The sequence below is a fragment of the Capricornis sumatraensis genome, chromosome 4 (genome assembly GCF_032405125.1).
Source record: "Capricornis sumatraensis isolate serow.1 chromosome 4, serow.2, whole genome shotgun sequence".
NCBI classification, from domain to species: Eukaryota; Metazoa; Chordata; class Mammalia; order Artiodactyla; family Bovidae; genus Capricornis; species Capricornis sumatraensis.
The window spans coordinates 159,529,355-159,556,899 of NC_091072.1; the positions used below are offsets into that span (position 1 = coordinate 159,529,355).

At 53.7% G+C, this 27,545-nt stretch overlaps 1 protein-coding gene across 2 annotated transcripts in view; it reads right to left on the reverse strand.

Annotated features, from left to right (window-relative positions):
• PHF21B (PHD finger protein 21B) overlaps window positions 1–21,607 on the reverse strand; it is an 85,992-nt gene extending 64,385 nt beyond the window's left edge. The window contains exons 1-2 of one of the 2 annotated variants that reach the window (XM_068971812.1): window positions 21,554–21,607; window positions 20,598–20,663 (exon numbers count right to left, since the gene is read on the reverse strand). In XM_068971812.1, the coding sequence (XP_068827913.1) occupies window positions 20,598–20,663; window positions 21,554–21,607 (120 nt within the window). Of the gene's footprint in view, window positions 1–20,597; window positions 20,664–20,823; window positions 20,842–21,553 lie in introns of those variants that run through there. The other variant, XM_068971813.1, reaches the window with a different exon arrangement.
• Window positions 21,608–27,545: the final 5,938 nt, after the last annotated feature.

A 27,545-nucleotide genomic window follows, 5' to 3' on the forward strand; every position in this document is an offset into this window, starting at 1 on the left:
ACCAAGAAGAGTCCGCGGATCACTACTCTTCCTTGCACCACGGGAGGAGCCTGGGTTGATCCACCCCAGCGCCAACCCAGACCAGCAAAGAACGGGGGCTACTCACAGAGCTGCTTGGCTGCTCGATTGGCAGACTGGGGGAGCCTGTCAACAGACATCCTTGAACCCTTCGGGTCAGGGGATGAGGAAGACTCGGATGTGGTGGGGGGCAGTGGGTGACAGTGGCTCCAAGAAGCAGCCTCCCAAGCCCACAGACCTCCTGTCTCTGGGTTCTCATCCGTGGGGCCCATGGACATGGCTTTTTCACCCATGAAACATGACCTTCCAGTGGGTTAACGTACATGGAAATACCAGATACGCAAACACGCCGCTATGTAACGTGAGCTGTTAGTGAGTGAAAGGACTCCGGGGAATCGGTGCCACACCTGCATTGACTGACCATCATAAGAGACAAAACGGAAAATAAATCACACACTATGACACTACAAGGTCTGGACAAACTACCACGAGCAGGTTACACTGTTAGTGTCCATGTTTTTAATGTCAACACAAAACTCTACGGGAGCGCCTTGCAGCTGCGCCCACCCTTTTGTAAAGCTGTATATGAACCAGCAACAGGCTTGGTGGCTGCTTCTGCTGCATGTACGTGACCCACACCCACGTCACTCACGCCCACGCCCACAGGGCAGAGATCCGGCAGGAGCCGGGAAGCCAGCAGGGACACAAGTTCCCTGGAAGATGATGGTGTCAAAATTGGGGATCCCAGGGTCACGGGATGTCAGTCTGACGGAGGGGGCTAACCCTAGACTGTCTCCACTCGGGGACGACCTGGGAAACCCCACAGGCTTCTCTCTGCCACAGGCCTGTCTAGGGTGTAAAACAAACGTGCAACCCAGCAATCCCACTTCTGGATGTGCGTTCAAAATAAGTGAGAACAAAGACCCGAACAGACACCTGTCACCCCACGTTCACAGCAGCTTTATTCATATGAGTGGAAATGACTGCACTGCTGATCAGAGGGTGAATGGATAAGCAAGAGGCGGCGTAGTCACAGGTCGGAATGTTATCCAGCCACGGAAAGGAATGGAGCCCAGCACAGGCTGCCACACGGATGAGCCGCAAGGACACGGCTCAGTGCGGGGAGCCAGGTACAAGAGGGCAAGCACTGGGCGGCCCACTCAGATGAGGGGCCGAGGGCCGCCAGTTTCAGAGACAGAAAGCAGAGCGGTGGTCGGCAGGGCCTGGGGGAGGGAAACTAGGATTTGGTGTCTGTTTAGTAGGGACAGAGTTTCAGTTCTGGAGGAGAGGAGGGTGATGGCTGTACAACATGGGGAACGTACTGAACGCCACTGACTTGCCCACTCAAAAATGACTGAGATGGTAAACTTTATGTAATACGTACTTAACCACAATAGAAAATTCAGTGCTGCTTAACAAATCTATGCTGTTAAGAACAGAACAAGCAAAAGTCCTCTAACTGTTCATCCAAGATGAGCTCTGTGTGCCCCTGAATGGAAGCTCCAACAGTCAGTGGTGAAGCCAACAGAGGCTCCCCGCCTACGTCCAGGCCAGGCCGTCACAGGGGACCTTGGCCACTGTCCAGGCAACGCAGCCGGGCTTCACCGCAGCCGGGGCACGATTCAGTCGGGAATGCTGGTGCTTTTCCCCTCTGTGCAACGCGGAGGTGAAGTGAAAATGAGTGAACTTCCCCAGAGAAGGAGAGAGCCATCCCGGGGCCGTGTTCCGGCTGGCAGCTCCGTGTGCCGCTCATCACCTCCCCCACCTCCACGACCTCCACTACCTCCCTGACCTCCTCCACCTCCATCAGCTTCTCCACCTCCCCTCCACCGTGACTTCTCCCACCTCCATCACCTCTATCGACTCCCCCATGTCGCCCACCTCCACTAGCTCCCTGACCTCCTCCCCCTCCACGCCCTCCCCCTCCTCCACCCCCTCCCCCTCCTCCACCCCCTCCCCCTCCTCCACCCCTCCCCCTCCTCCACCCCCTCCCCCTCCTCCATCACCTCCCCGCATCTCAGCTGGGCCCCATGGACTGCAAGCTGCAGGTCCCTCCTGCCTCCAGGAGGCAGGACTTGCAGCCTGCCTCTTGGCTCTGCTGGCCTCTGCGCTTGCCCACCACAGGAGGACTCATCTGGGGACATGGGACGGCAGCCCCATGGGTTTTTCTGAGCTGGCCAGGGGGTGGGTGGGAAGGGGCTGCCAGAACCCTGAGCTTCACCTCCTTCGGGGCCTGCCTTCTAAAATGCCCTTCGTAAACGTGTCAGTGAGCAACCTAAAAGAGGGAGCCGTGGTCGGGTCATAGGACAGACTGCTGGGCCGAGTCGGAGAGGCTGACTCCTGGGCAGAGGGGACCTCACTTGGCCTGGTGAAACCCCCAACATGCAAACACCCCAGCATCCCTCACTCCCAACGGGAGCTTGTCACCTCCTGGGGCAGTGGGCTCTCTCCACACACTCTCTCCTGATCCTTAGAAAGTGTGCTTCCCTGGTGGCTCAGAGGTTAAAGCATCTGCCTCCAATGTGGGAGACCCGGGTTCAATCTCTGGGTCGGGAAGATCCCCTGGAGAAGGAAATAGCAACCCACTCCAGTATTCTTGCGTGGAGAATCCCATGGACTGAGGAGCCTGGTGGGCTGCAGTCCACGGGGTCACAAAGAGTCAGACACGACTGAGTGACTTTACTTAGAGGTTAAGCCAAAATTCAGCTCCATGTAACTCCCTCCAGCCCCACGCTCTCTGCGGTCTTAGGAAGGAAGCACCCACTCCAGGGGAGGATTCTGCAAGAGTTTGGACAGAGCCACCTAGCGCAACAGGTCAGGACAGTGCTGCCCTGCCTGCCGAGTCAGAGCAGAGGCTCAGGAGGATGGTGGTGATGGGTACAGAACGATGCTAACGAGCCAGGGCCTGAACCAGACTCTGCGAGCTGGTGGGAGGGGGGCAGCGGGAGGGGAGGGAAATGGGCAGTGGGACCCCCACCCGTAATCTGAGGCAGGCGTGACTAGCTCCCACTGGCAGACACAGTGGGTTAGTGTCCATCCAGAACCTCAGAGTGTGACCTTAGGGCATCAGGTCTTTGCACATATAATTAGTTGAGGTCATACTGGATGGAGGGACCCAAAATGTAAATAGTGGGGTCCTTGCAAGAAAGTGAGTCGCTCAGTCGTGTCCGACTCTTTGAGACCCCATGGACTATACAGTCCATGGAATTCTCCGGGCCAGAATACTAGAGTGGGTAGCCTCTCCCTTCTCCAGGGGATCTTCCCAACCCAGGGATCGAACCCAGGTCTCCCACATTGCAGGCGGATTCTTTACCAGCTGAGCCACCAGGGAAGCCCCCGTAAGAAGGGAGGACACAGACTCAAAGAGAGCTTGGCCGTGCGGAGACAGAGGCAGAGACCAGAGGGATGCCGTCGTGAGCCCAGGAGCCCCTGGAGCCCCCAGGAGCCGAAAGGGGCAGGAAGGAGCCTCCCCTGGACTCTGGAGAGAGCACAGCCGTGCTGGTGCCTTGATTTCAGACTTCTGGCCTCCACATTGTGAGGGAGTACGTTTGACCTGCCTGCCATAGGGCGCTCTGTTACAGCGGCTGCAGGAGCCTCACCCAGCAGACACGAGAGTTAAGACTTGGGAAGGGAAAGGCTAGCCAAGGTCCCCGGGCTCAGGAGCAGCCAGGCTGGAAGGTCCCTACCCTGGCCCTGCTTCTGCTCCTTGCCGGCCTCTGCCACACGCGTCTAGAACACCTCCCATCTCCACTTACAGGCCTGCTGATTACAAGGAAAGATCTGTAAATGTCCCCAGTTCCGCGGTAGCCAAATTAGTATCATTACAGGAAAGAAGTCCAGATAAAAATACCCAAACCCAGGGAGCACCAGGGAGAGCTTCAGCCCATCCCCAGGGCAGCCTGTAGCACCCAGTCAAGCTGGGCAGCTGCCCACCTTCCAGGCCGGAGCTACCGTCCCCCTCCTGCCGGCCAGCATCGTGCGTGCGCACCGGGCACCCCGTTTGCCTTTTCCATCAACTAAACAAAGCAGAAGAGATGCGAATACAGCCTTGGAGAATCGGGTCAGCACATTCCTCCCTCCAGTCGCCAAAGAAAGTCAGAGGGGGGGTGGGGGAGAGCTGGGGGTGGATAAATTACTGTGCCCGAGTCCAGCTGCACCAGGATGTAATAAAATGTGTTGCTAAGATACAAGTGCCAAAGAAGTTCATTAAAGGACACTTTAAACCGAGCTGCCAGACTCTTCTCCCTTTAAATGCTGCTTATTTGGTACCGTCCCTCGTGTTTATAATTAGATCCGCAATATGAGAGCGCGGCCTCCATTCAGGCCCACTCAGCAGACTCATTAATAAACTAACTTCAACAACCCACCGGCTTCGGCCAGGGCTTGGGAAGCCAGGGAGAGGGGGCAGGGGCAGGGGGGTGGGACTGTTTTTATTTACAGAAATAGATCTGAGGGCCACTTTTTATCTAAATGAGAAATGAAGACTCTTAAGGAACGTCAATGGCCCTCCAGCCCCACTATCAACTGTTTTGTTCTAACAGCGCTGGGGGTTCCAAGGTGGGGGTGTCAGGGGGAGCAGGCGGCTCGGGGTGGGGGGGCTCCAGGGTGGCGGGCTCGCTGGACCTCAGGGCTCACCATAGGACTCCGACTCACCCTGGAGCGCTGAACGTCAGCATCACACAGGAAATGACTAGGTCACGCCCCAGCCTGATGGAGCTGGCGGACGGACACCAGATCCCGTTGGGAGGTCAGGACAAGTGCCTGCTTCGGCTGGGCCTGGACGATGAGAGAGGAGCCAGGTGTCCAGGGCCTGGGGAGGGGCCGCAGAAGGGCAATCAGAAGAGGTGGTCCAGCCTGTGGGAGTGTCCTTCGGGCCAGCCCATTTAGAAAAAGCCTGAATGTTCCGCCCACATCTAAACTGCAGATTTCTTCTTAGCATGGGTTTCTGCCTCTCTTGGGGAGAAGGAAATGGCAACCCACTTCAGTATTCTTGCCTGGAGAATCCCGTGGAAAGGGAAGCCTGGGGGGCTGCTGTCCATGGGGTCGCACAGAGTGGCACATGACTGAAGCAACTTAGCAGCAGCAGCTGCCTCTCTTGAAAAAAAAAAAATTTAAGAAGCAGGCTGCCTGGGGCCCATGCCCCACGACACGGGTGCTGCCGGGCCTGGCTGTCCCTGGGCCCAGGGCGCTCACCAGCCCGCCCGCAGGGTCGGGGTCTTCACTCCCGCAAGAGTCAGGGCATCTCAGGTGGTAACTGGGCCAGGACCGGACTCCAGATGAGCCTGGGCATCTCTGAAACACAGAACCTCAGCACCAGCCCGGCCTCCCATCCAGCCGCTGCTGGTGCCCGCCCCTCACTTTACTGTGAGGTGCCGGACGGGTGGTCGAAGGTCTCAGAACAAACAATCCCCAGGCAGAGCCCTCAGGAAGAGAATTCTCCAGCCTGGGAGCTGAAATCCGCCTTCTAAACGTACCTTCCAGGTTCTACTCTACATTCTGCCCCTTGAAAGGGCAGCTTTGGGACTTCTACGGTGGTCCAGTGGCTAAGATTCCACGATTCCAGTACAAGGAGCATAGGTTCAGTTCCTAGTCAGGGAACTAGATTCCACAGGTTGCAACTAAGACCTGGGGCAACCAAACAAACAAATATTTTAAAAAAGAAAGAACCATTTTTTTGTTCTTCATGGCAACCAGTTGGTGGTTTAAAGGCAGGGGCAAGCTGTCTGGAGAGGTCGGTCCCTGCCCTGTTCCATCTACTCTGGGACCTCCTTGCTTAGCTGTCACTGATTTGCCTGGCCACACTGGCCTTGACTAGAAACGCCCGGCACAACCCGTCTCAAGGCCTTTGCAGAGGCTGTTCCCTCTGCCCGGGACACTCTTCCTGCAGAGAATCATAAGGGTCCATCCTCCAGCTTCTTCTGTAGGCCTTGAGCCACACCTGAGGGCCCTCTCGACCCCCCTCCCTCCCCCCGTCCCCTCTTCCGGAGCACCCATCACCTTCCCCCCGACCCTGGGACTCATCTATGACGCTTCCTGCCTGTTATCTGTCTCCCTTCTAGGACTGTGAGCACGCCTCTCTCCACCGCCGTGTCCCCAGCGCCCAGCACATGGCATGTGCCAAATTGTCACCATTCAGCCCTCAGCGGAGGCTGCCGCCCTTACCATCTGAGCGTTCTCTCCTGCACGTGCCAGTGGGCACGCCCCGGGAGAAAACACCCAAGAGCCCGAGACGCAGGGCTCTGCCTCCCTGTTCCCTTCCAGCCCCAGATGCCACACCTGCCTGGCCCCCAGGTCCAGCTCCTACTCTCAGCCCCAGGCAGGGGCTCCCTGCAACGTGTCCACCACCCAGCGCCTGCAGCTGTAACAATGTCCAGGGCCCCCCTGACCTCTGTCCACGGCAACACGGGCGACTGTTCTGCCCGATCTCTTGTCCATCCAGGACAAGCCCAGGGAAGGACCTTCCTGAGCCCATGTCCCCTTCACAGCGACAGCTGGGAGAAGGAGGTTGGGTGATATAAGCAGATAAGGCTCGGTGAGGGCTGTCAAACTAGCTTAAGGAATAATCCTGCGTTCATCTGGGTGCATTTATCACTCCGAGACGCATTCATCACAGAGGAGAGTTGGTACCACTGATTGCAGGGAAGGTGGCTTGTCACTGAGTAACCTGCATCTCACATTAAATTCTGGATCACAGTCTCTAATATGTCTATATTTTTAATTGCATTTTCAAGTTCATTTACATGTGCAGATTGGCTTTCCGCCTGAGTGACATCAAAGGGAAACGCAGCGCCCTCCCTTCCTCTTCCCAACCCCACCCCCACCCCCCACCCCCCCAACCCCCGCCTTGTTTTCTTTCCTGGAGCAAAAAGCTTCCCCCCAAGTTGATGATGGCATCCCCCACGGACAGCCTGCAGGTATGCAGCCCCCAGGGAGGCCCCAAGAGACACCCCACATCTGCCATCTCAAGAAACTTTCTGAGGCCTCCACCCAAGAGCTCGAAAGGAAGCCATCATTTCCCCTGAAGACTGAGCTACACGTCCCCCCTCTCCGAATTACTGTCTTTTATCGCCTTTTCTGTGTTGGAGGGTGACTTGGCAAACCCCGACAGACGCTTTCCTGTCTGTGAATGCTTCTTTACTTCCAAGAGCGGGGTTACATGCAGGCATGGACCTTTCTGCAATTTACCTCCACCTACAGATCAAAGGTCAATCTGATAAGACTGATAAGACTACAAAACAAACAGTTCCAGAATGCACCGTGTCCTGCGGAGCAACTGCTCTGAAAGTCTGATCACCTTTTGAACACCACCGCCTGAAAACCACTGCGTCGAGCTCCCCTCAGCCCAGCTGTTGGCACAAGGACATCATGTGTGGGACCCCAGAACGTCTCACCCAGCAGCCGCCCGTGTGGGCAAGCCGCCTCTGAAACAGCACCGAACAGAATTCAAAGCTTAAACAAAAAGAGTGGACTTCCCGTGGGGCTGCGCTGCAGTCAGGACGATGGGGGGTGCCTGAGTGCCATCACCCCCCTGACTTGGGACCAAAGTTTCAGCTGGGAGAAGGGGGCTTGGGGAGGCACTCTGCGAAGTCCTCCTGGTCTCGCCTACCCTACACTTTATGCCGTCAGACCACGTCTGGGGGACTCATGCCCTCAGTCTCTACCGAATCTCAAGTTTGGGTCCCAGTCCCAGCTGTGGACACACACAAATCCCAGCTTCATCCATGGAGACAAAGCACAACTCGGGGCTTCTGTGCCAACAAAAAGCCACAGGTGCCCGGCTGCTTACCCAGGCAGTAGTGTCTCGGGGACACCACCAGATTCCTGCTTCTCATATGACTGTTAATATCCTGTTGATAACATCTCCCTCTAACAGCTATCCCAGTAAAGGCAGGAATCACACCCAGCACACAAGACACGTGCCCTCAAGACCCTCAGGACAGCCTTGCCCGGGAAGCAGCATCGCCCCCATTTTAAACCAAGGACCCAGACAACTGGCTCCTCCTAGGCTACTGGGGGCTGACGACCACTCAACCCTGAACAAAAAAAAGAAAAATATCCCCCATGGACGTACTTCTTTATGCTGCGCTTTAACAAGACCACCACAGGTGCCAAGCAAAAGAAAAAAAAACAACTAAAAGCAAAACGCAGCCCATCTGAGACTTCAGGGACGCCCGCTGGTGGCACTCAGAGGTCATCACGGGAAGGAAGCTGTATCAGCAATTTCTCACCACACTCAGGAAACTGCAACACTCAGGAAACAATAAGTAATGAACCCAAAGAGGCGGGGGCAGAGGGGGCCGGGGAACCCAACTCAAGGAAACATGTTCGTTCCCTTCGAGAACAGAGGCCATTTCAAAACGAGAAGATGCCTCCCCCTTACAAAACAACAGCAATAATATTAAGAAGGAAAACTGAAGCGGCCAAGCAGGGAGGGGCTCAGGCCACAGCAGGATGAGAGGGCAAGGCTGCAGGTGCACTTGCTAGGGGTCAAGTCCAAACCTCCCACCGTGGACTCAGCTTCTCCACTGCGGAGACCCCTCTCTGCAGCCAGCCTGCCCCAGGCTGCCCAGCCCCTCCAATGTTCCATGACTTTCCACCGCAGTGTGAAGCTCCCACCCGTTATCACCAACGGCTGAGAACTCGCGGGCGGTTCCCTCTGACGTCCTAACTCCGTTTTCTTTTACTGGGACCTGCGCCCAGGCATGGCATGACTCCGAACTCTTCGTATGCAGAGCCAGAAGGGCTGTCCAGCATAGGGGCTAAGACTGAGAGGCCACAGTGACCCCGAGCTGGCCCACGGCTCCTCCACTTGCCAGCTGTGTGACCTTGACAGGCCACTCAACCTCTGGGCTTCCGCCACCTCCCAAACAAAAAGGCAGGCCCCCCTCCAAAGGGCGGGGCGAATAGGGACCCAGTTGGTCCATGGAGACCACTGGCAGGGTCTTGCCCAGGGTCAGCATTGGATGGGAAAGCTGCGACCTGTGATGCCCAGGTTCCGGTTGTTGAAGACTCACCGTGGCCAGAGCTTCACGTCTCGTCTCATTTAATCCTGGCGGGTGCTGCGGCCCAGTTTCCGGAGTGCTCCCCACACACCAGCACGTGGCTGCCTCCCACGCTGCGCTGTTGGTTATTTCATTTTACAGCCCTCGAAGCATGGAGTTGGGTTTACAACTCCAGCCCGCCCCATTGTAGAGCCTGCGCTCAACCCGTTTTTTACACGCCTCTTGGAGACAAAAGCTGAAAGCCTTCTGAGGACTTCCCTGGCAGTCCAGTGCTTAAGACCCTGCGCTTCCACTGCAGGGGGCACAGGTTCAATCCCTGGTTAGAGAACTAAGATCTAAAGAAACTCAGAGACTGCAAGGAAAATCAAATCCAGAGTCCTATTTCCTTAAAAGCTATAAATTCCAAACAGGGTGGGGGAGGTGAACAGTAGCTGCCCCCCCTCCCCAGAAAGCTGTCTGTTTCCCCAAAGTCCTTCTGTGTCTGGGGAAGGGTCTCAGAGCGCAAGCCAACACACAACCCTCAAGCTCCTCGTGTGTGACCTGAGACGCTGCCCCCGCGGAAGGGCCCCCACCACGAGCACGGCCCCGTGATGGGTTTCAACAGGCGGACCAGGTGGCGGCCACGTTCAACATCACTCACACAAATGGGGTGAAAACCTGCAGTGAGCCCACGATTCAGTCCTGGAAAGACAAAGGCGCTGGAGAAAAAAACTTGCTAAACCACAGAGCTGCTCATCGTAGCCAGCAGCTCTAATGAGGCATCGTGGGATTACCAAAGTTATTATCAGAGTCATCGCAGTGAAAAAAATTCCAAGTTAATTGAAATCAATGGTACCGTTCCGACAGCAGGTGTTTTAAGAGGCTCACGAAACAAAGTCGGCTCCTTGGACTGGGAGAGACGGCACCGCCATCGTCCACCTCTACCAGGAGTGACAAGCGGCAAGGCTCCAAAGGGCGACCAGCAACAGAGCGAAGGTTCCAGCCCCACAGACACAGGGCAGGGTGCGGCAGGCGTGTCCTGGGGGCACCAAGGCCGCCAACGCATCCTGAGTCATTTCAGTCGTGTCCGACTCTCTGCGACCCCTTGGACTGTAGCCCCACAGGCTCCTCTGTCCGTGTGATTCTCCACGAAAGACTACTGGAGTGGGTTGCCATGCCCTTCTCCAGGGGATCTTCCCGACCCGGAGATCAAACCCAGGTCTCCTGGCAAGAATACTGGAGTGGGTTGTCATTTCCTTCTCCAGGGGATCTTCCAGACCCAGAGATGGCACCCACGTCTCTCACGCCTCCCTGCATCAGCAGGTGGGTTCTTTACCACTAGTGTCACCACAGCCAACACAGTTCTCTTCCAATCAACTCCTTAGCTCTGCTTGTTCGTTTACATCCACTTGCTCATCTATGATCCAGATTCATTTCAACAACCCGGCGAGGCAGTTTTAACCACTACACCCGCTTTATGGAGGACACACAAGGACTTGCTGGAAGCTACTCCGCCAGAGGCAGGGGGCTGGGAGAGAAACCCTGGTGTCACCTCCAGCCCTCTGCTCTCCCGGCCACACCGTGCTCTACTCCAGAGGCAGGGAGCCAACTAGAGGCGGGGCAGGGGCTGAAACAGAGGGCACCCTCTCGGGGCCCCGAGCCATCTGACCCTGAGGAGCTGCCCTTCTCTGACCTGTGCCACAAGAAAGACCCACCCACCCAGCCTGAGCCAAGTCATGAGATGACCCCGACAAATCACAACATGTGTATCAAAGAGGTGTCGGAAAGGCTCGCTGGAGAACATGAGTGCTGGACACAGCCGGGTGCTGGGTGTGCGATCAGACTCTTGCTTCTCGCAGACGCGGATGTCACCTTCTCAGGATGACCCCGGGCACCTCATCACAGCACATCGCCACCGGCTGAGCCCGCTGTGAAGCCTCTCCAGTGCAGAGAGCTCCCGGGACAGGTCACGGGGGTTACACCTGTCTCCCAACTACCTGTGAGACTTGGTGTGAGCAGAGACCCAGGGAAACCACTTTGGAAGGGTGAAGCCTCATACCGTGAGATGTTGCTGTTACTAACAACATCACCCCCGCACCCTCACCAGGCAGGGGCTCGTGAAATGCTTGTGGAATTAAACCGAGCTGTTTCCAAGAGGTGCCCAGCACACGATGTCAAGGGTAACAAGCAAGCGTAGCGGTAGTATGCTCAGGAGTGTGCCCACGAAGCATGTTTCTCCGTGCTACACAGGCTGCATGTGCACAGACCGCAGCCTACAAACACCCCGGAGCCAGTGCTGCTCTGGTCCATATGCCCGGAGCGGGCAGAAGAGGGGTCACGGTCTACGAGCCTCACACCCGCACTGTGAAGTTTCCCCCCAACAAGCAGGTGTTGCTTTTACACTAAAAAGTTTGTGAAAAACAGAATTCTCCCTGAGCTCCTAATGTTACAGAGATGATAGGAAGGATGTTAACTGCTGCCTTCCTCAGTAAGAGTCTACTGTAGCGGGAGAAAGGTAGATTATTTTTCTTCACAAATCCTTCCTTTAATGTTCGTAATATAATCCTGGACAAATGATCAACTGATTTTATACAGACTGCATGGACAGCGTGCATATTTACTGGCGCAGATCAATATGGCCCCTGAACACTGTGGGTTTGAACAGCTTGAGTCCACTTGCACACATATCCTTTTCAGTAGTAAACACTGCAGTCCTACGTGGATGGCTGGTTGAACCCGAGGATACCGAGTCCCTATCTTATATGGAGGACCGACTACATGCTGACCCCCCTTGTTCAAGGGTCAACTATACTATTCCTTATTATACAATTTATAAATAGTTTAAATAAGATCAGTAATAAAAGTGCAACCATGTGTTATGTACACACATACGCACTTTTCCTCCTTAAACCAACTGAGCAGAGTTGCCCCAAGTCGCCTTCTAGAAACATCCCCCACTCACTTCTGAGCTGTAAGGAGCTCTGTGGAAGGCAGGAGGAGAAGGGTCCGCACACTGCCCCCTGCCCTCAAGCCTGTCAGCCTCCTCTCCACATCACACATGGGTGTCACTGTCCCCGCAAGAACCTCCCACACAGGTGACAGACACCAGGGTGCGCGTTTGGCCGGCCGGGCCACACAGGGAGTGAACTCAGCCCTCCTTCACCCTCCTCCCGACTTCCCTCGTGGCCCAGATGGTAAAGTTCAGTTCAGTTCAGTTGCTCAGTTCTGTCCGACTCTTTGCGACCCCATGAATCGCAGCACGCCAGGCCTCCCTGTCCATCACCAACTACCAGAGTTCACTCAGACTCACGTCCATCGAGTCAGTGATGCCATCCAGCCATCTCATCCTCTGTCATCCCCTTCTCCTCCTGCCCCCAATCCCTCCCAGCATCAGTCTTTTCCAACGAGTCAACTCTTCGCATGAGGTGGCCAAAGTACTGGAGTTTCAGCTTTACCATCATTCCTTCCAAAGAAATCCCAGGGTTGATCTCCTTCAGAATGGACTGGTTGGATCTCCTTGCAGTCCAAGGGACTCTCAAGAGTCTTCTCCAACACCACAGTTCAAAAGCATCAGTTCTTCAGCGCTCAGCCTTCTTCAGAGTCCAACTCTCACATCCATACATGACCACTGGAAAAACCATAGCCTTGACTAGATGGACTTTAGTCGGCAAAGTAATGTCTCTGCTTTCGAATATGCTATCTAGGTTGGTCTTAACTTTTCTTCCAAGGAGTAAGCGTCTTTTAATTTCATGGCTGCAGTCACCATCTGCAGTGATTCTGGAGCCCAAAAATATAAAGTCTGCCACTATTTCCACTGTTTCCCCATCTATTTCCCATGAAGTGATGGGACCAGATGCCATGATCTTCGTTTTCTGAATGTTGAGCTTTAAGCCAACTTTTCACTCTCCTCTTTCATCAAGAGGCTTTTTAGTTCCTCTTCACTTTCTGCCATAAGGGTGGTGTCATCTGCATATCTGAGGTTATTGATATTTCTCCCGGCAATCTTGATTCCAGCTTGTGTTTCTTCCAGTCCAGCATTTTTCATGATGTACTCTGCATATAAGTTAAAAGTATCTGCCCACAATGCAGGAGACCTGTGTTCGATCAGGAAGATCCCCTGGAGAAGTGATCAGCAACCCACTCCAGTATTCTTGCCTGAAGAATCCCATGGACCAAGGAGCCCAGCAGGCTATAGTCCATAGGGTCGCAAAGAGTCGGACACAACCCAGCGACTAACACACCTTCTCGCTCCCCCTCCTCTTAAACTGCCCTAAAGCCCCAGGTCGTCTCCCAGACCTGGCACACAACCCAGGCCCTTTGCTCGGCATTCAGCGTCTTCCTGGCTCCAGCCCCAGCCTTGCCCTCTCTGCTGTCTGCCTGTCTCTCTCTCTTCCGTGCTTCAACTGCTGGAAACTCGCCCACACCTGCAGGTCTCCTTGGGCCATTAGCTCTTAGCTGGGACACCGGCTCCTCCCGAACATGACCCCAGGCTTCCTGGAAGCCCCTTCTCCCCCAGGAAACTGTCTCTCATCTCCAGGGGCCTGCACAGTATGGTTTTCACAGGATTTTCTGGAATTCCCTTGACACATGGTCACCTATACCTCACTCTCTTGTGAGGCTTCCGAGACCAGAGGAGCTGCTGGTCTCACCTCTATGCTGCTCATTCCAAACGCAGGATTTTAAAAACCTGTTTCCTGCACGCCTACAGAGGACAACTCCTGGGACTCCTCTGGGGCTGGTTGCTGGTCCCCGCCAACCCACACACCCATCTTCTTAGTCATTTGCCCGTTCCACCAACACACATCCAGCACCACAAGGCACTGCTCTCGGAACCTGGGGAAGAGGGTGGAGAGCGCAGCCCCCGCCCCTCAGGGAGCTTCCGGTCTAGCAGGGACAGTGGACTTCCATGAAGAGATGAGGATGGTAATGGCCAGCGGTCTCCAGAGCGGAAGATGCTCATGGTACCCGAGGCCCCTGCTGTGGAGCAGCCCAGGAGCAGCACTGTGGGGGGGTGGGGGGCAGGTGAGGGTCCCAGTGCAGAGGTCGAGCAGGGGCGCAGGGCCAGCCCCCCATAGAGCAGCGGGAAACCACCAGAAGGGCTTCCTCAAGGAGCACTGTGATCTCGATCCGGTTCCAAGATGCTCACGCTAACTAAAGATGAACCAGAGACACACAAGGAAACGTAGTACACTGTTCCCAAGAGCCTGGGGGTGGAAACCACCCAAATGCCCATCAGCTGGTGAACGGGCACAGGACGAGATCTCCCGTACGACAGAAGGTCATTCAGACTTAAGAAGGAACCAAGTCCAACACGCTACAACTTGGGTGGACCTTGAAACATTCTGCTCGGTGAAAGCAGCCCAGCAGACAAAACCATATGGTATGACTCCACTCGTGCGCGGGTGCAGAACAGGCAACTCTGCAGTGACAGAAAGCAGGCCTGCAGACAGGAAGCGAACGAGTGGACGCCTGCGGCCTGGCGTGGGGATGCAAGGGGTGAGCCCCAAAGGCTTTCTCACTGAGAGGATGAAAACGTTTTTTCTTGATTTTTGTTGGTCGATCTACAACGTTCTGCTAGCCTCTGCTGTACAGTGAAGTGAATCAGTTATGCTGCTTTTGTGGTTTAGCCGTCGCTAAGCCGTCTCCAGTCCTTGTGACCCGTGGACTGTAGCCCGCCAGGCTCCTCTGTCCATGGGATTTCCCAGGCTAGAATACTGGAGTGAGCTGCCATTTCCTTCTCCAGGGGATCTTCCCAACACAGGGATGGAACTCGCGTCTCCTGCATTGGCAGGCGGATTCTTTACCAACTGAGCCACCCGGGCATCAGTTTTATATATATATATAGATATAGATATATATATATATATCTCCACTTTTTTTTAGATTCTTTTCCCACACAGGTCACTATAGAGCACTGAGTAGCGTTCCCTGTGCTATACAGCAGGCCTGATTAGCTATCCATTTTATACATACACTTCCCTCTCTAGTAACCATAAGTTTGTTTTCTACATCTGAGACTCTATTTCTGTTCTGTAAAGAAGTTCATTTGCATCAATTTTTTAGATTCCACATAAAAGCAATATCATATGTTTGTCTTTCTACTGATTTTTCACTATGACGATCTCTAGGTCCATCTGCGTTGCCGCAAGAGGCATTATTTTGCTCTTAGAGACATCACTTTACCAACAAAGGTCCGTCTAGTCAAAGCTAGTCATGTATGGATGTGAGAGTTGGACTATGAAGAAGGCTGAGTGCCAAACAATCACTGCTTTTGAACCGCGGTGCTGGAAAAGACTCTTGAGAGTCCCTTGGACAGCAAGGAGATCAAACCAGTCAAACCTAAAGGAAATCAACCCTGAAAATTCACTGGAAGGATTGATGCTGAGGCTAAAGCTCCAATACTTTGGCCACCTGATGCAAAGAGCCAATTCACTGGAAAAGACCATGATGCTGCGAAAGATTGAGGGCAGGAGGAGAAAGCAGCAACAGAGGATGAGATGGTTGGATGGCACCACTGACTCAGTGGACATGAGTTTGAGCAAGCTCCAGGTGATAGGGATGGACAGGGGAGGCTGGTGTGCTGCGGTCCGTGGGGTCACGGAGAATCAGACACAACTTGGCAACCGAACAACAACGGCTGCATAATACTTTGAAGTAATACTCTGGCCACCTGATACGAAGAGCTGGCTCACTGGAAAAGACCCTGATGCTGGGTAAGACAGAAGGCAAAAGGAGAAGGGCGAGGCAGAGGATGAGATGGTTAGATAGCAACACCAACTCAATGGACATGAATTTGAGCCAACTCTGGGAGATAGTCGAGGACAGAGGAGCCTGGTGCGCTGCAGTCCATGTGGTCGAAAAGAATCTAACATAACTGAGAGACTGAACAACAATATTCTGAAAATATTCTAAAACTGATGGTGGTGATCACCTGCAAATATCTGTGAAGGTATAAAAAATACTTGACTGTACACTTTAAATGGGTGAAGTACGCAATATCTGAATTCTATTTCAATAATGTTTTTTAAGTGGTTGCAGTGAGAAGGCTACTGCAATCTTCCAGCTAAGAGATAATGGGGGAGGGACCAGAGGGGTGGACAGATGGAGGGGAAGAGAGACTCCGGGAAAACGCAGCTTGGATAAAAGTGTGGGTCCTAGAGAAGTGTGGGTCCCCTTGGCTGTGGCGGGGGTTGGGGGGGAGTAAGGGGTCACGGCCAAGCAGGGGGCACTTGGGGAAAGCCAGGACTGAGCCCCTTCTGCCCCAACCCTGTGCTCGTTTCCAGACTGTAAAAGATGGAGAGAATATGTTTTCTTCTTCCCATGTAAAGGTGCTATTTGAAGAATGACATCTTGAACTCTAGGTGAGGGAGACTGACATTTAGCCTCCTGGATTAGCACAGACTCGGGGTCAGAGCCTGGAGAATGGAACATCCTTTAATGGAAGGGTTGAAAGCAACTGGGAAGCATTCAGAATAGACCCACCCTGCAGTTCTGTTCGGTGAACGCCTCCACCGTGGGACCCCTCGGGTGTCCACCAGAGCTAGTGAATCACAGTGAGGACGTGATTCAGCGCCTGAGCGAATGCCACATACATAATGCCTTTCAAGAAGACATATTTTTATTGCTGCACTTGAGGACAGCCCCTTGGAATCCAGAGTTCATCAAATCGATGCATCGGGCAGCATGCAAGGCCCCAAGTTCACTGGGCAGTGCAGTGGGGGGGGGGGGGGGAAGCGGGGGAGTAAGGTCTCTGCCTGACCAGCATGCCCTGCAGTTCATACTGGAGATCCTCTTACTCCAAGGTGAAGCTGAATTTGGGTGAAGATGCCTGCTTCACATGGCGTTTGTGTTGTGCTGAGAACTCCAAAGAAGGGAAAAAAAAAAAACCCTGCGGTATTTATGATGGGCCTGTTATTTACGCGGAAGTGCTTGTTGCTTGACAATTTAGATAAAAATGTTACTGCTTCTCTGCATGTGCTGCAAATTCATGGCGTAAAACCACTGGAGCAACTAATGGAGTCTTCACACATCATATCTTGTTAAAGACAAGAGGTCCTTCCTCCATGGGGGTCACAGCCCACTGGTGGGGGGGCCACCCCCGGAACGCAGCCTGGCCACCGAGGGCTGCTGACCAACTACCCACAGCTCTGGCTGTGTTTTTCAAAAAGAAAAAACATGAACTCTGTTTTCAATTAGCCTGGCCACCAAGGGCTACTGACCAACTCCTACAGCTTCCTCTTTTTTAAAAAACAAAAAAACAAGTGAACTCTGTTTTCAAACAGCAAGGTCCTACAGGTGCTGGTTTCCCATTTATCCTCTAGCCCAGCAATGGTGGGAGAAACGCTGGACACTCACACACAATTTGTATCTCTCTACTTCTGACCAAGGAACAACCTATCTACTCCTAGGAAGTCCTGGAAAAACATCTCCAAGCCCTCGTCCGTGCTTCCAGAAGTAACTGAAAAAAATTCCAGTGCCAAGGGCACAAATGGGAAATTGATGGCTAGGCACCAAAAGATATTACTCGATGCTATTGTATTTCTAACAAATGTGGATAATGAGGTCATCCGTCCATTTTACTATCCAGTTCATCACTTTCACGGGTGCACTTTTAATTGAAACTTAACCTTTATATGCCATCGTCCAAGCGGCAGCAGGACAGAAACACATCTCCGGAGGGGAAGATGGTGTGAGTTTTTCCCCCAAGCAAATCTCTCAAGCAACACTACCCTTACTTTTCTGTTGAGTTGAAAGCAAACTCTGAAACACTACTGGCTTTTTCAGCTCTGATCGTCCATTCCAGCTCCTTGGGCAGGTGCTGCAATAACCAAGCAGAGCCCATCACCCCTCTTCGAGAGACCCCCGGTGCAGCACTTAATCACCTCCAAGGGCTCATTCCTCCGACCCTTTCCCCAGCCAAGCTGCCAATCTCCACCAAACTCTCCCAAGGAGACAGAGGTGAGTAAATGTTAAGTCTACTAACTCATTTCATAGGTGACCTCTGAAAGATTCCACCGCGGAGCTCGGGAGAGCCGAGGCAGCTTTATTAGCATGCTACACCACGGCCCCAGCTCCCTCCCTCCCTCTTTTATGAGCCCCTGCTATATAAAATGCCACAAAGGAAAAAGGAAAAACAACCCGCTCACAGTGACAAACACAAGTTCCTATGGCCAGGACAAACGCTGGCCGCTTCCCAGACGTTATTTTTAGTCATCTCAGACAGAAATATTTTTAAAAGGTCAGGGAACAAAAGTTTTCCTTGTTCTCTTTCTTCCTTTTTTTAAACACACACTCACACACACAAAAAAGATGGAGGTACATTCCGTTCAGCAGCATCCTTCTCCGAGTTCAGATTTAAAGGCAAAGGCAGACCGGCGTAGGACGGCTCCTCCCCGCACCCCCCGCCCCCACCAGCGGCACCCGCAACCTTCAAACACGATTTTCAAATGTTTCTCTCCCCGGCCTCATCTAAATTCAGGCATGACAGATAATAAATAGCTACTCATTTACTATCATCATAAAAATTTAAACAGCCTGGAAATAGTTGCTACAATACAGAAAGGAGCAAACCTAAGCTCCGAAAAGCCACTCCAAATAGTGAAACTATTGCCACGTATTGTAGAAGCACACATAAAGAGACATTGTTGCGAGGAGAGCTGCCGGCTTCGTGGAATTTTCTCTTTTAAACCTTCTACTCGGAGCAGAAGAGTCAACAACTTGCCGTTTTACCCAGTGGGGGGGGGGGGATAAAAAAGGAGCTTAGGAACCCTCATCTATCACAAGGTACCAGATTTGGTGATGGATTTTTTATTTTTAAGTATGTGATTTGATTTCACACAGTGATTAAACATCTTTGTGCTCAGCGCAGAAGGGTCTCCCAACCCCTCCCCCTCCAAAAATGGCATCAAAGCAATCAAAATGGTAATGCAGGGCCTGGGTCCCCTCCCCCGCCCCCCCTCCCCCCCGCGAACTCCCCGACTTCGCCGGAGCCGCGCGCCGGGCGCCCCCCCTTCTCCGACGGGAATGGAAGCTTCCACTCCCGGGCGGGGGCGCGCGGCCGGGGAGGGGGGCCGCGGCACCGCGGGAAAGGGGTTAACGCGTTCGTCCCCACCGGCGCGTCCAGCCCGACGCCCCCGACCAGGAGCCGACCCATGGCCGCAGCCGTCTTTTTTTCCGCAGCCCCCGGCCCCCTCCTCCTCTTCTGCACGCCCCCCCTTCCACCACTTTGCAACTTTAAAAAGATTCGAAACGCACACCCGGCCTCCGAGTTCTCCCTCGCCGGGGTCGCCGCCAACCCCCGCCAGCCACGTCCACGTCTCGCCCCTACACCGACCATCCCTCCGGGGAGCAGGGGGTACTTCGGATCTAGCCCGCCCCCGACCCGGAGTTGAGGGAGCGAGAAGGGGACCAGATCGGGGGGCGGGGGCGGGGGCGGTCCAAGTTTGAAGCTGACGCCGGCGGCCGGCATTCCGAAGGAAGCGCGATCGAAGGCCCGGGGGGCAGGAGGGCGGGGGGGGGGCTCGGCGAGGCGGGGCGGGGCGGGGGGAGCGGGCCAGCGGGGCGGGCGGAGGGAGGGGAGGAGGGGGCCGCGGGGACGGAGCCGGCGCCCCCGCCCCCGCCAGCCTCGGAGCCCCGAGAGCGCCATTGGCTGCGCCGCTCAAAGTTCTCGGCTTGGGAAAGGGGCGGGGGTGCCAGTGTGGGGAGGGGGCGTGGGGGGAGGGGCGCTGAGGGGGAGGGGCGCGGAGGGGGAGGGGCGGGGAGGGAGAGGGGGCGGGGCGCGCGGCTGGCCGCGCTCCGGCGGCGGCGGCCTCTGTTCGCGGTGCTGAAACCCCTCTAGCGCTGAGCTCCGCGCAACTAAGTCACAATGGACAACTTTTCCTCACCGAGGGGGCCGGGAGGGGTCGGTGGCCGGGCCCCCCGCCCCCCACCCCTACGGCGAGCAGCTCCTCGCGGGCCCCAGTGGACACCCGATGCCCGAAGACCCAAAGTTGGGCAGAACCGAGGGGTCCCGGGGGCGCCTTTCTTTTGTTCCCCGGGAGCTGGCTGGCGTCAGGTTCCGAGAATAAAAGTGATGCCGGAGAAGTGGGAGGGGAGGGGGGAGCCCGGAGGAAGAACGATTTCTTTAAGATTTGCGCCGTAAACCACCCGCCCCCCAAATCCACTTCCAAGGAGTTTGGTGTCCAGGCCCGAATGACCGCCGCCCCCTCTCTCCGCCCCCTGATGCCCGGGGGAGGCCGGGGACGGGGGCGGTTGGGGAGGGGGGGGACACCGAGCGGGAGAAATGTCCACATTCCAAAAACATGTCCACCAACTCAAAATGGACGCCGGGCTGCTAGCCGCCTTTTAAGGGCAGCTTCTCTCCTTCGGCCACGGCAGGAGCCGCGCTGCCCCTCGCCTCGGCCTCCAAGACCCTGGCCCCTTCTTCCCAGAAGCAGGGGATGGGCGGGTAACTTTGAAGACCGCAGAGACTCCTTTGGGAGTCTGAGCGCGCGGCGCCGAGGCCAGCACTTTTTAGGGTGCTACCCAAGTGCCCGGTGACCCCCTCCTAGTCTCCCCACCCCGCCACCCTGGACGGGGGACAGGCTCTGGCTCGCTTACTTGTTTGTCGCTGAGCGCGGCGATCCGCGGCTGCCGCTCGTGCAGCTGTTTCTTGAGGTCGCCGTTCTGCGGAAACACGGAGGCGCGGGCTCAGGCCGGCCGCCCCGGGGTAGGGGGGTCCAGTGCGCCCGGGGCCCCGCGGGGCCGCCGCCCCCACCCCGCCCGACTTCTCCCGGCCGCGTCCCGCACGCGAGGTGGCCGGGCAGTGCCGCGCGGGGCCGCTTACCTGTGGCTGCCGCCTCATCGGGGCAGCTCGCGGGGCGGGGCGGGGGCCGCGGCCACCCGGCGGCGCGCCCCGAGCCGTGCAAGTTTGCAGGCCGGGGTGCGTGTGCGAGGGAGTGTGAGTGTGTGCCGGGGGTAGGGGGGAGGAACAAAGAGCCAAGTAAACACGGCGAGTCCGTGTCGAGCAAAGCTCATAAATATTCAAGTCGCGTCCTAATCTCCCCAACACATACACACACACGCGCGCGCGCGCGCACGCCGCAACACCGCCCGGGCTCCGGCCGCCGAGCCGCTGTTCACCCAAACAACAACTGCCAAAACTACTTTTGCAAACTGTGCAGGATTGCACCGGGGGGGTGGGGGCGGAGGGGGTGGGCGTACTCACTCACACTCACACACACACATACCGGGCAAGCGCACGCAGGGGGCCCTCTCCCGGGACGTCCCCCTCGTCCTGCAGATCCTGCCCGAGAAAGAGAAGACACTGGGTTCGGGTCCCACGTGCTCCCGATCCCTCAAACTGTGCAGGATTTCACGAAACGGAGGGGGGCGGCGCAGAGAGGAAGCCCAAAAGGGAGTCCGTTCATGTACACACTCCCCCCATCCCTGGGGCAGCAGGCTTAAAGGAGGGGGCTTCTCCAGCTCTGCGCGCCCTGCGACGAAAAGGACGCCGGGCTCCGGACCCCGGACCCCGGATCCCCGGCCCCCGAGGCCAGCAGCCCCCGACCGCCTACCTGGTGGCGCGCGAGTTCCACGGCGAGCGCCTCGGGCCGGCTCTGCAGCTCCATCTCGGCAACTTGGGCAGCACTTTGCGCTCACTTTGGCCCCGGCTCCCGGGGAGTTGCGCGGCTCCGCGGGGGTCGGCACGGACGCGGGCAGATCGGGTCTCCCTGGATGGTGAGGGGGGACGCGGGGGGTGGACACGAGCCCCCTCCCCCACGGCCGAAAAGGGAGGGAGGGGGGTCTGGAAAGCGGAGGGGGGAGAGAAAGGCGGCCGCGCGCCCCCTCAACTCCTTAGGCAGCCCGGCAAGTTGCGCCGAGTTCCGGGGCTGCGGGCGCGGCCAGCCGCATGGCCCCCCGACTCCCGGCCCCGGCGCCGGGAGCCCCCGCGCAGCCCCTGCGCGAGCTGCGGGGCGGCAGGGACTATATTTCCTCCGGCGCGCGCCTGGATCTCGCTGGGGCCTCGGCAAAGTTGTGCCTCGGCACGATGCTAATTCGGGCAGTGCCCGGATGCAGCGGGCCGGGGCGGCGGGGGGCGGGGCCCGACCGCGAGCCCTCCCCTGCTCGGCCCCGCCCCCGGGCCTCGCCCCGCCCCCAGCCGCCCCTACCCCGCCCCGCCCGCGCTTGCGCACTGCCGCCTCGCCGCGACCGGGCGCCGGGATCGCCGAACAAAAGTGGCTCCTGGCGGCGCTCCCGGCCGCTCTTCTCCGCCCCCACCTCCAGCCAAACCCGCGGGAAACGGGACCACGTCAGCCCGAGGTTAGGGACACTTTCCAATGGGACGGGAGATGGCCCACTTTCCCATTCCTGGTCTCCTCTGGCTCTCGCCTCATCCCTCTTTGCCCGTCTTCTCGTACTTCGTTTAAGTTGGCTTCCATCCACTCCTGCCCCCGGTACACTAAGCGCGGCCACTCAGGAGATTAACTTAGTCATGTCTCCAGATTCCTCCACCGCCTGATGGCCACCGTGTTGTTTAAACAGTCTGAAAATTGATCTCTTGACTGTACCTTGAATGAGTTTTTTTTTTACACTCACAATTAAACTCTCAACAGATGTCATTGGAATTTTTTAAGACTGGTGTTAAAAATCGTAGACGTGCCCGGTCAATGTGACATGAAACAATTATAACCACAGCTGCGGAGATCCCATTTTAGAACTCCCAGCCCCGCAGCCAGGAGGTTGACGTCTATGAGTGGACATAGCATCGTGGAGTTACCATCTTCATCAATTAACGTTGGAAAGCTTTGTGCCGTGTTGGTAGCATCCTACTATGTTTGAGAGAAGCTGGGGAGAAAAGGTGCAATTATATTACTCAAACTAAACTGTTAAACGTTTACACTGATAAATTACTGTAGGTTCACATTCCTCTGCAGCACACAAAATACCCCAGCGAACACAGGCAACAAATGCCCCTTTCAGCGTATGTCAACATGCCGCTCCCTTGCTTCTATTGTCAGCAGAAGTTGTTGGAATTTTTTTTCAAGTCAGGACCCTAAGGTCCTTCTGGCCTCCTATTCAGGGCATTTGGCGGTGACTTCTGTGTTTGTTGGGCCTTGAAAGTGTGGGGGCTTCTTCTCCCCGACCCCAGTACTAGCCTTTAGGAGGCCCTTAAGTGAGGAATCGCTGTGATTACTTCGTGAGCTTTGCTGAAGACTCACAAAACTATGGCCTAAGTACCATCATGGGTTTGGTCGAGCAGGGCTCACCAAATGCAATCCAAAAAGGCTGGCTCTGGCTCCTTCCATTCCAGGTTCAGCCCAGCTTGGATGGCGGCTACCTAGTGCTTTACCTGGGCAGCCAGGTAAAGTGGACTGCCCAGGCACCTGTGTTCCAAGAGCCAGAGTGACAGGATTCCTACTGTAATCTGTAAATGTCACTGGGTTTTAGTAAAATTTCATAATAAGTTCATTGGGCATGTATGTAATTGAATCAACAGAGAGGACGTTCAAGTTGTCCATAACCTGCACAGACTCTGGGAGATGCTGGTCCTGTTTACAAGTTTACATTATTTAATCCAAGTTACCGTGATGATCCTGTACATGCCCCTCTGTTGTTTTCAGAGTTACCCAGGTCCTGAGCCAGCAACAAATGCCAGGGGCTGGGTGCTCTCCGAGAGAGAGGGCATTGGTTACGTGGAGGGAGAGAAACTTAGCAAGAATCCTTGGCCGCTGCTGCATACGCACTTCACCCTGAAAGTGACCAGCACATGAGCCCATCCTCCCTGGGCCCATGTTACGTGCCCCATCAGAATGCTCTTTCTCTCAGAACCTGCCTTTTAAAGTCCTCTTGGTTCTCCAAGATTGACTTCAAATGCTGCCTTTTCTGGGAACTTCTAACTTCTACACATCAGTTCTTTACTCCTCCCTCTCACCATGAAGAACTTATGTACAAGGGGGACTTCTGCCCCATAACCGAGGTCATGGCTTCCCTCCTGTGGCCTGAGCTGAACCTGAGCCTGGCGTGTGGGCAGAACACAGTACAATAAGCCCCTACTTAAGAACCTTCATGGCGTGAACTTTCAAAGAGGTGAACATGCGTGCCATCAACATCAGGAATGAGCAAAATTGCAGCTTGCCCTCTGTCTTCTTTCCCAGGTGGCTCAGTGGTAAAGAATCCACCTGCTAATGTGAGACACAAGAGACTTGGGTTTGATCCCTGGGTCGGGAAGATTCCCTGGAGGAGGAAATGGCAACCCATTCCAGTGTTCTTGCCTGGGAAATCCCATGGACAGAAGAGCCTGGTGGGCAACAGTCCATGGGCTCTCAAAGACTTGGACACAACTGAGAAGGCACACAAGCCTCTGTCTCCTATTGCTGAAAATCATTCAGCTCCACCATCTTACTCTTCTTGACTGTTCGATGCCAGCCCCTGTGTGCCAGCTGTTGTACTGTACCACTGTACTTTTCAAGGTACTGTACTGAAAGATTAAAAATGCTCTTTATTTTTTTTAATGTATTATTTGTTTGATAAGTATTATCACCCTATTATAGTACAGTACTATGTAGCCGATTATGTTACTTGGGTACCTAGGCTAACTTTGTTCGACTTACTAACAAATTGGACTTACAGACATGCTCTTGGAACATAACTCATTCATGTGTAAGGGACTGACTATATATGGATATTGAAGAGAGGAACAGTAAGTAGGGGCTAGAGCCAAGTAGATGCTTCCCTGATGAATAAGTGAGTGAGGGGATGAGTGAATGAATGAATGCTAAAAGGGAGATGTGCTTAGTTGCTCAGTTGTGTCTGACTGTTGCGACCCCATGGACTATAGCCTGCCAGGCTCCTCTGTCCATGGGATTCTCCAGGCAAGAATACTGGAGTGGGTTGCCATTTCCTTCTCCAAAAGGGAGATACATTTCATTTTTGGAAAGGTGGGCTGTTAACCATGACCACAGATGTGAGCAGTGTTTGCAGTTCAACCCGGCCTCCAGATGTCTCTTCACTTGCACTGTGGTCAAGTGTACTGGGCACCTGAACAGGAGCTTGGATATCTGGGTTTGAGCCTTGGGTCTACTCCTTAAGAGGCTCCAATCTTGGGCAAGTTTCTCAACATCTCCTAGCCTTCGTAACCACAGCTTACCCCTAGACTCACTCAGTTTCTCCTGGCCCTGGATGTTGGCTGCTTGCTCACTGGAGAGCCCCAATCACAGCCCCCACCCCTTAACTGGCCTTAAAGTGAGAAAACAGAAAGAGAAATTAAGGCAACAATTCCATTCGCCATTGCAACAAAAAGAATAAAATACTTAGGAATATATCTACTGAAAGGAAAAAAAACGACCTATATATAGAAAACTAGAAAACACTGATGAAAGAAATCAAAGAGGACACTAATAGATGGAGAAATATACCATGTTCATGGATTGGAAGAATCAATATAGAGAAAATGAGTATACTACCCAAAGCAATCTATAGACTCAATGCAATCCCTATCAAGCAGAGCTAGAACAAGTAATTTCACAATTAGTATGGAAATACAAGAAACCTCGAATAGCCAAAGCAATCTTGAGAAAAATGGACCTGAAGGAATCAACCTGCCTGACTTCAGGCTCTACTACAAAGCCACAGTGATCAAGAGAGTATGGTACTGGCACAAAGACAGAAATATAAATCAATGGAACAAAATAGAAAGCCCAGAGATAAATCCACGCACCTATGGACACCTTATCTTTGACAAAGGAGGGAAGAATATACAATGGAGAAAAGACAATCTCTTTAACAAGTGGTGTTGGGAAAACTGGTCAACCACTTCTAAAAGAATGAAACTAGAACACTTCCTAACACCACACACAAAAATAGACTCAAAATGGATTAAAGGTCTAAATGTAAGACCAGAAACTATAAAACTCCTAGACGAAAACATAGGCAAAACACTCTCTGACATAAATCACAGCAGGATCCTCTATGACCCACCTCCCAGAGTAATGGAAATAAAAGCAAAAATAAACAAATGGGACCTAATTAAACTTAAAAGCTTTTGCACAACGAAGGAAACTATAAGCAAGGTGAAAAGACAGCCTTCAGAATGGGAGAAAAGAATAGCAAATGAGGCAACTGCTAAATAATTAATCTCAAAAATATACAAGCAACTCCTGCAGCTCAATTCCAGAAAAATAAATGACCCAACCAAAAAATGGGCCAAAGAACTAAACAGACATTTGTCCAAAGAAGACATACAGATGGCTAACAAACACATGAAAAGATGCTCAACATCACTCATTATCAGAGAAATGCAAATCAAAACCACAATGAGGTACCATCTCATGCCAGTCAGAATGGCTACTATACAAAAATCTACAAACAATAAATGCTGGAGAGGGTGTGGAGAAAAGGGAACCCTCTTAAGCTGTTGGTGGGAATGCAAACTAGTATAGCCACTATGAAGAACGGTGTGGAGATTCCTTAAAAAACTGGAAATAGAATTGCCATATGACCCAGCAATCCCACTGTTGGGCAGACACACCTAGGAAACCAGAAATGAAAGAGACACGTGTACCCCAATGTTCATCACAGCACTGTTTATAATAGCCAGGACATGGAAACAACTTAGATGTCCATCAGCAGATGAATGGAGAAGAAAGCTGTGGTACATATACACAATGGAATATTACTCAGCCATTAAAAAGAATACATTTGAATCCGTTCTAATGAGGTGGATGAAACTGGAGCCTATTATACAGACTGAAGTAAACCAGAAAGAAAAACACCAATACAGTATACTAATGCATATATATGTTAGAAAGATGGTAACGATAACCCTATATGTGAGACAGCAAAAGACACACAGATGTATAGAACAGACTTTTGGACTCTGTGGGAGAAGGGGAGGGTGGGAAGATCTGAGAGAATAGCATTGAAACATGTATATTATCATATATGAAACAGATCACTAGTCCAGGTTCGATGCATGAGACAGGGTGCTCAGGGCTGGTGCACTGGGATGACCCAGAGGGATATAATGGGAGGGAGGTGGGAGGGGGGTCCAGTATTGGGGAGACATGTACACCGTGGCTGATTCATATCAATATATGGCAAAAACCGCTACAGTATTGTAAAGTAATTAGCCTCCAACTAAAACAAATAAATTTTTAAAAAAAAATAAAATAAAATAAAGTGAGGGGTGGCCTTCAGCACAGCCTCCTCTATCCCATGCTGACCACAGGACAAGCTGCAGTGTTTCCATTACCATGTGGTCCAACTCTGGGGACCCCAGGTGACCCTGCAGCTCCCACCTCTTCTGGCTTTTGTTTCTTTTTTTTTTTTTTTTTTTCAGTTTGAAACAATTTGTTAAAACAGGAAAACATTTCCAGGAAAAGATCCAATCTGGAAAATGAAAAATGCAACCCATGGTAAGGAAAATAGAAGTCATACACTGAACACAGGAGAACAGAAAAGGCAATCATGCTTTGCAGAAATCAAGACAACACCATAGGCTTATTTAAAAAAAAGCTTCCTAAACATGTCCATATTATCATGTGTAGAAAACTGTAATTAAAGTAAGGT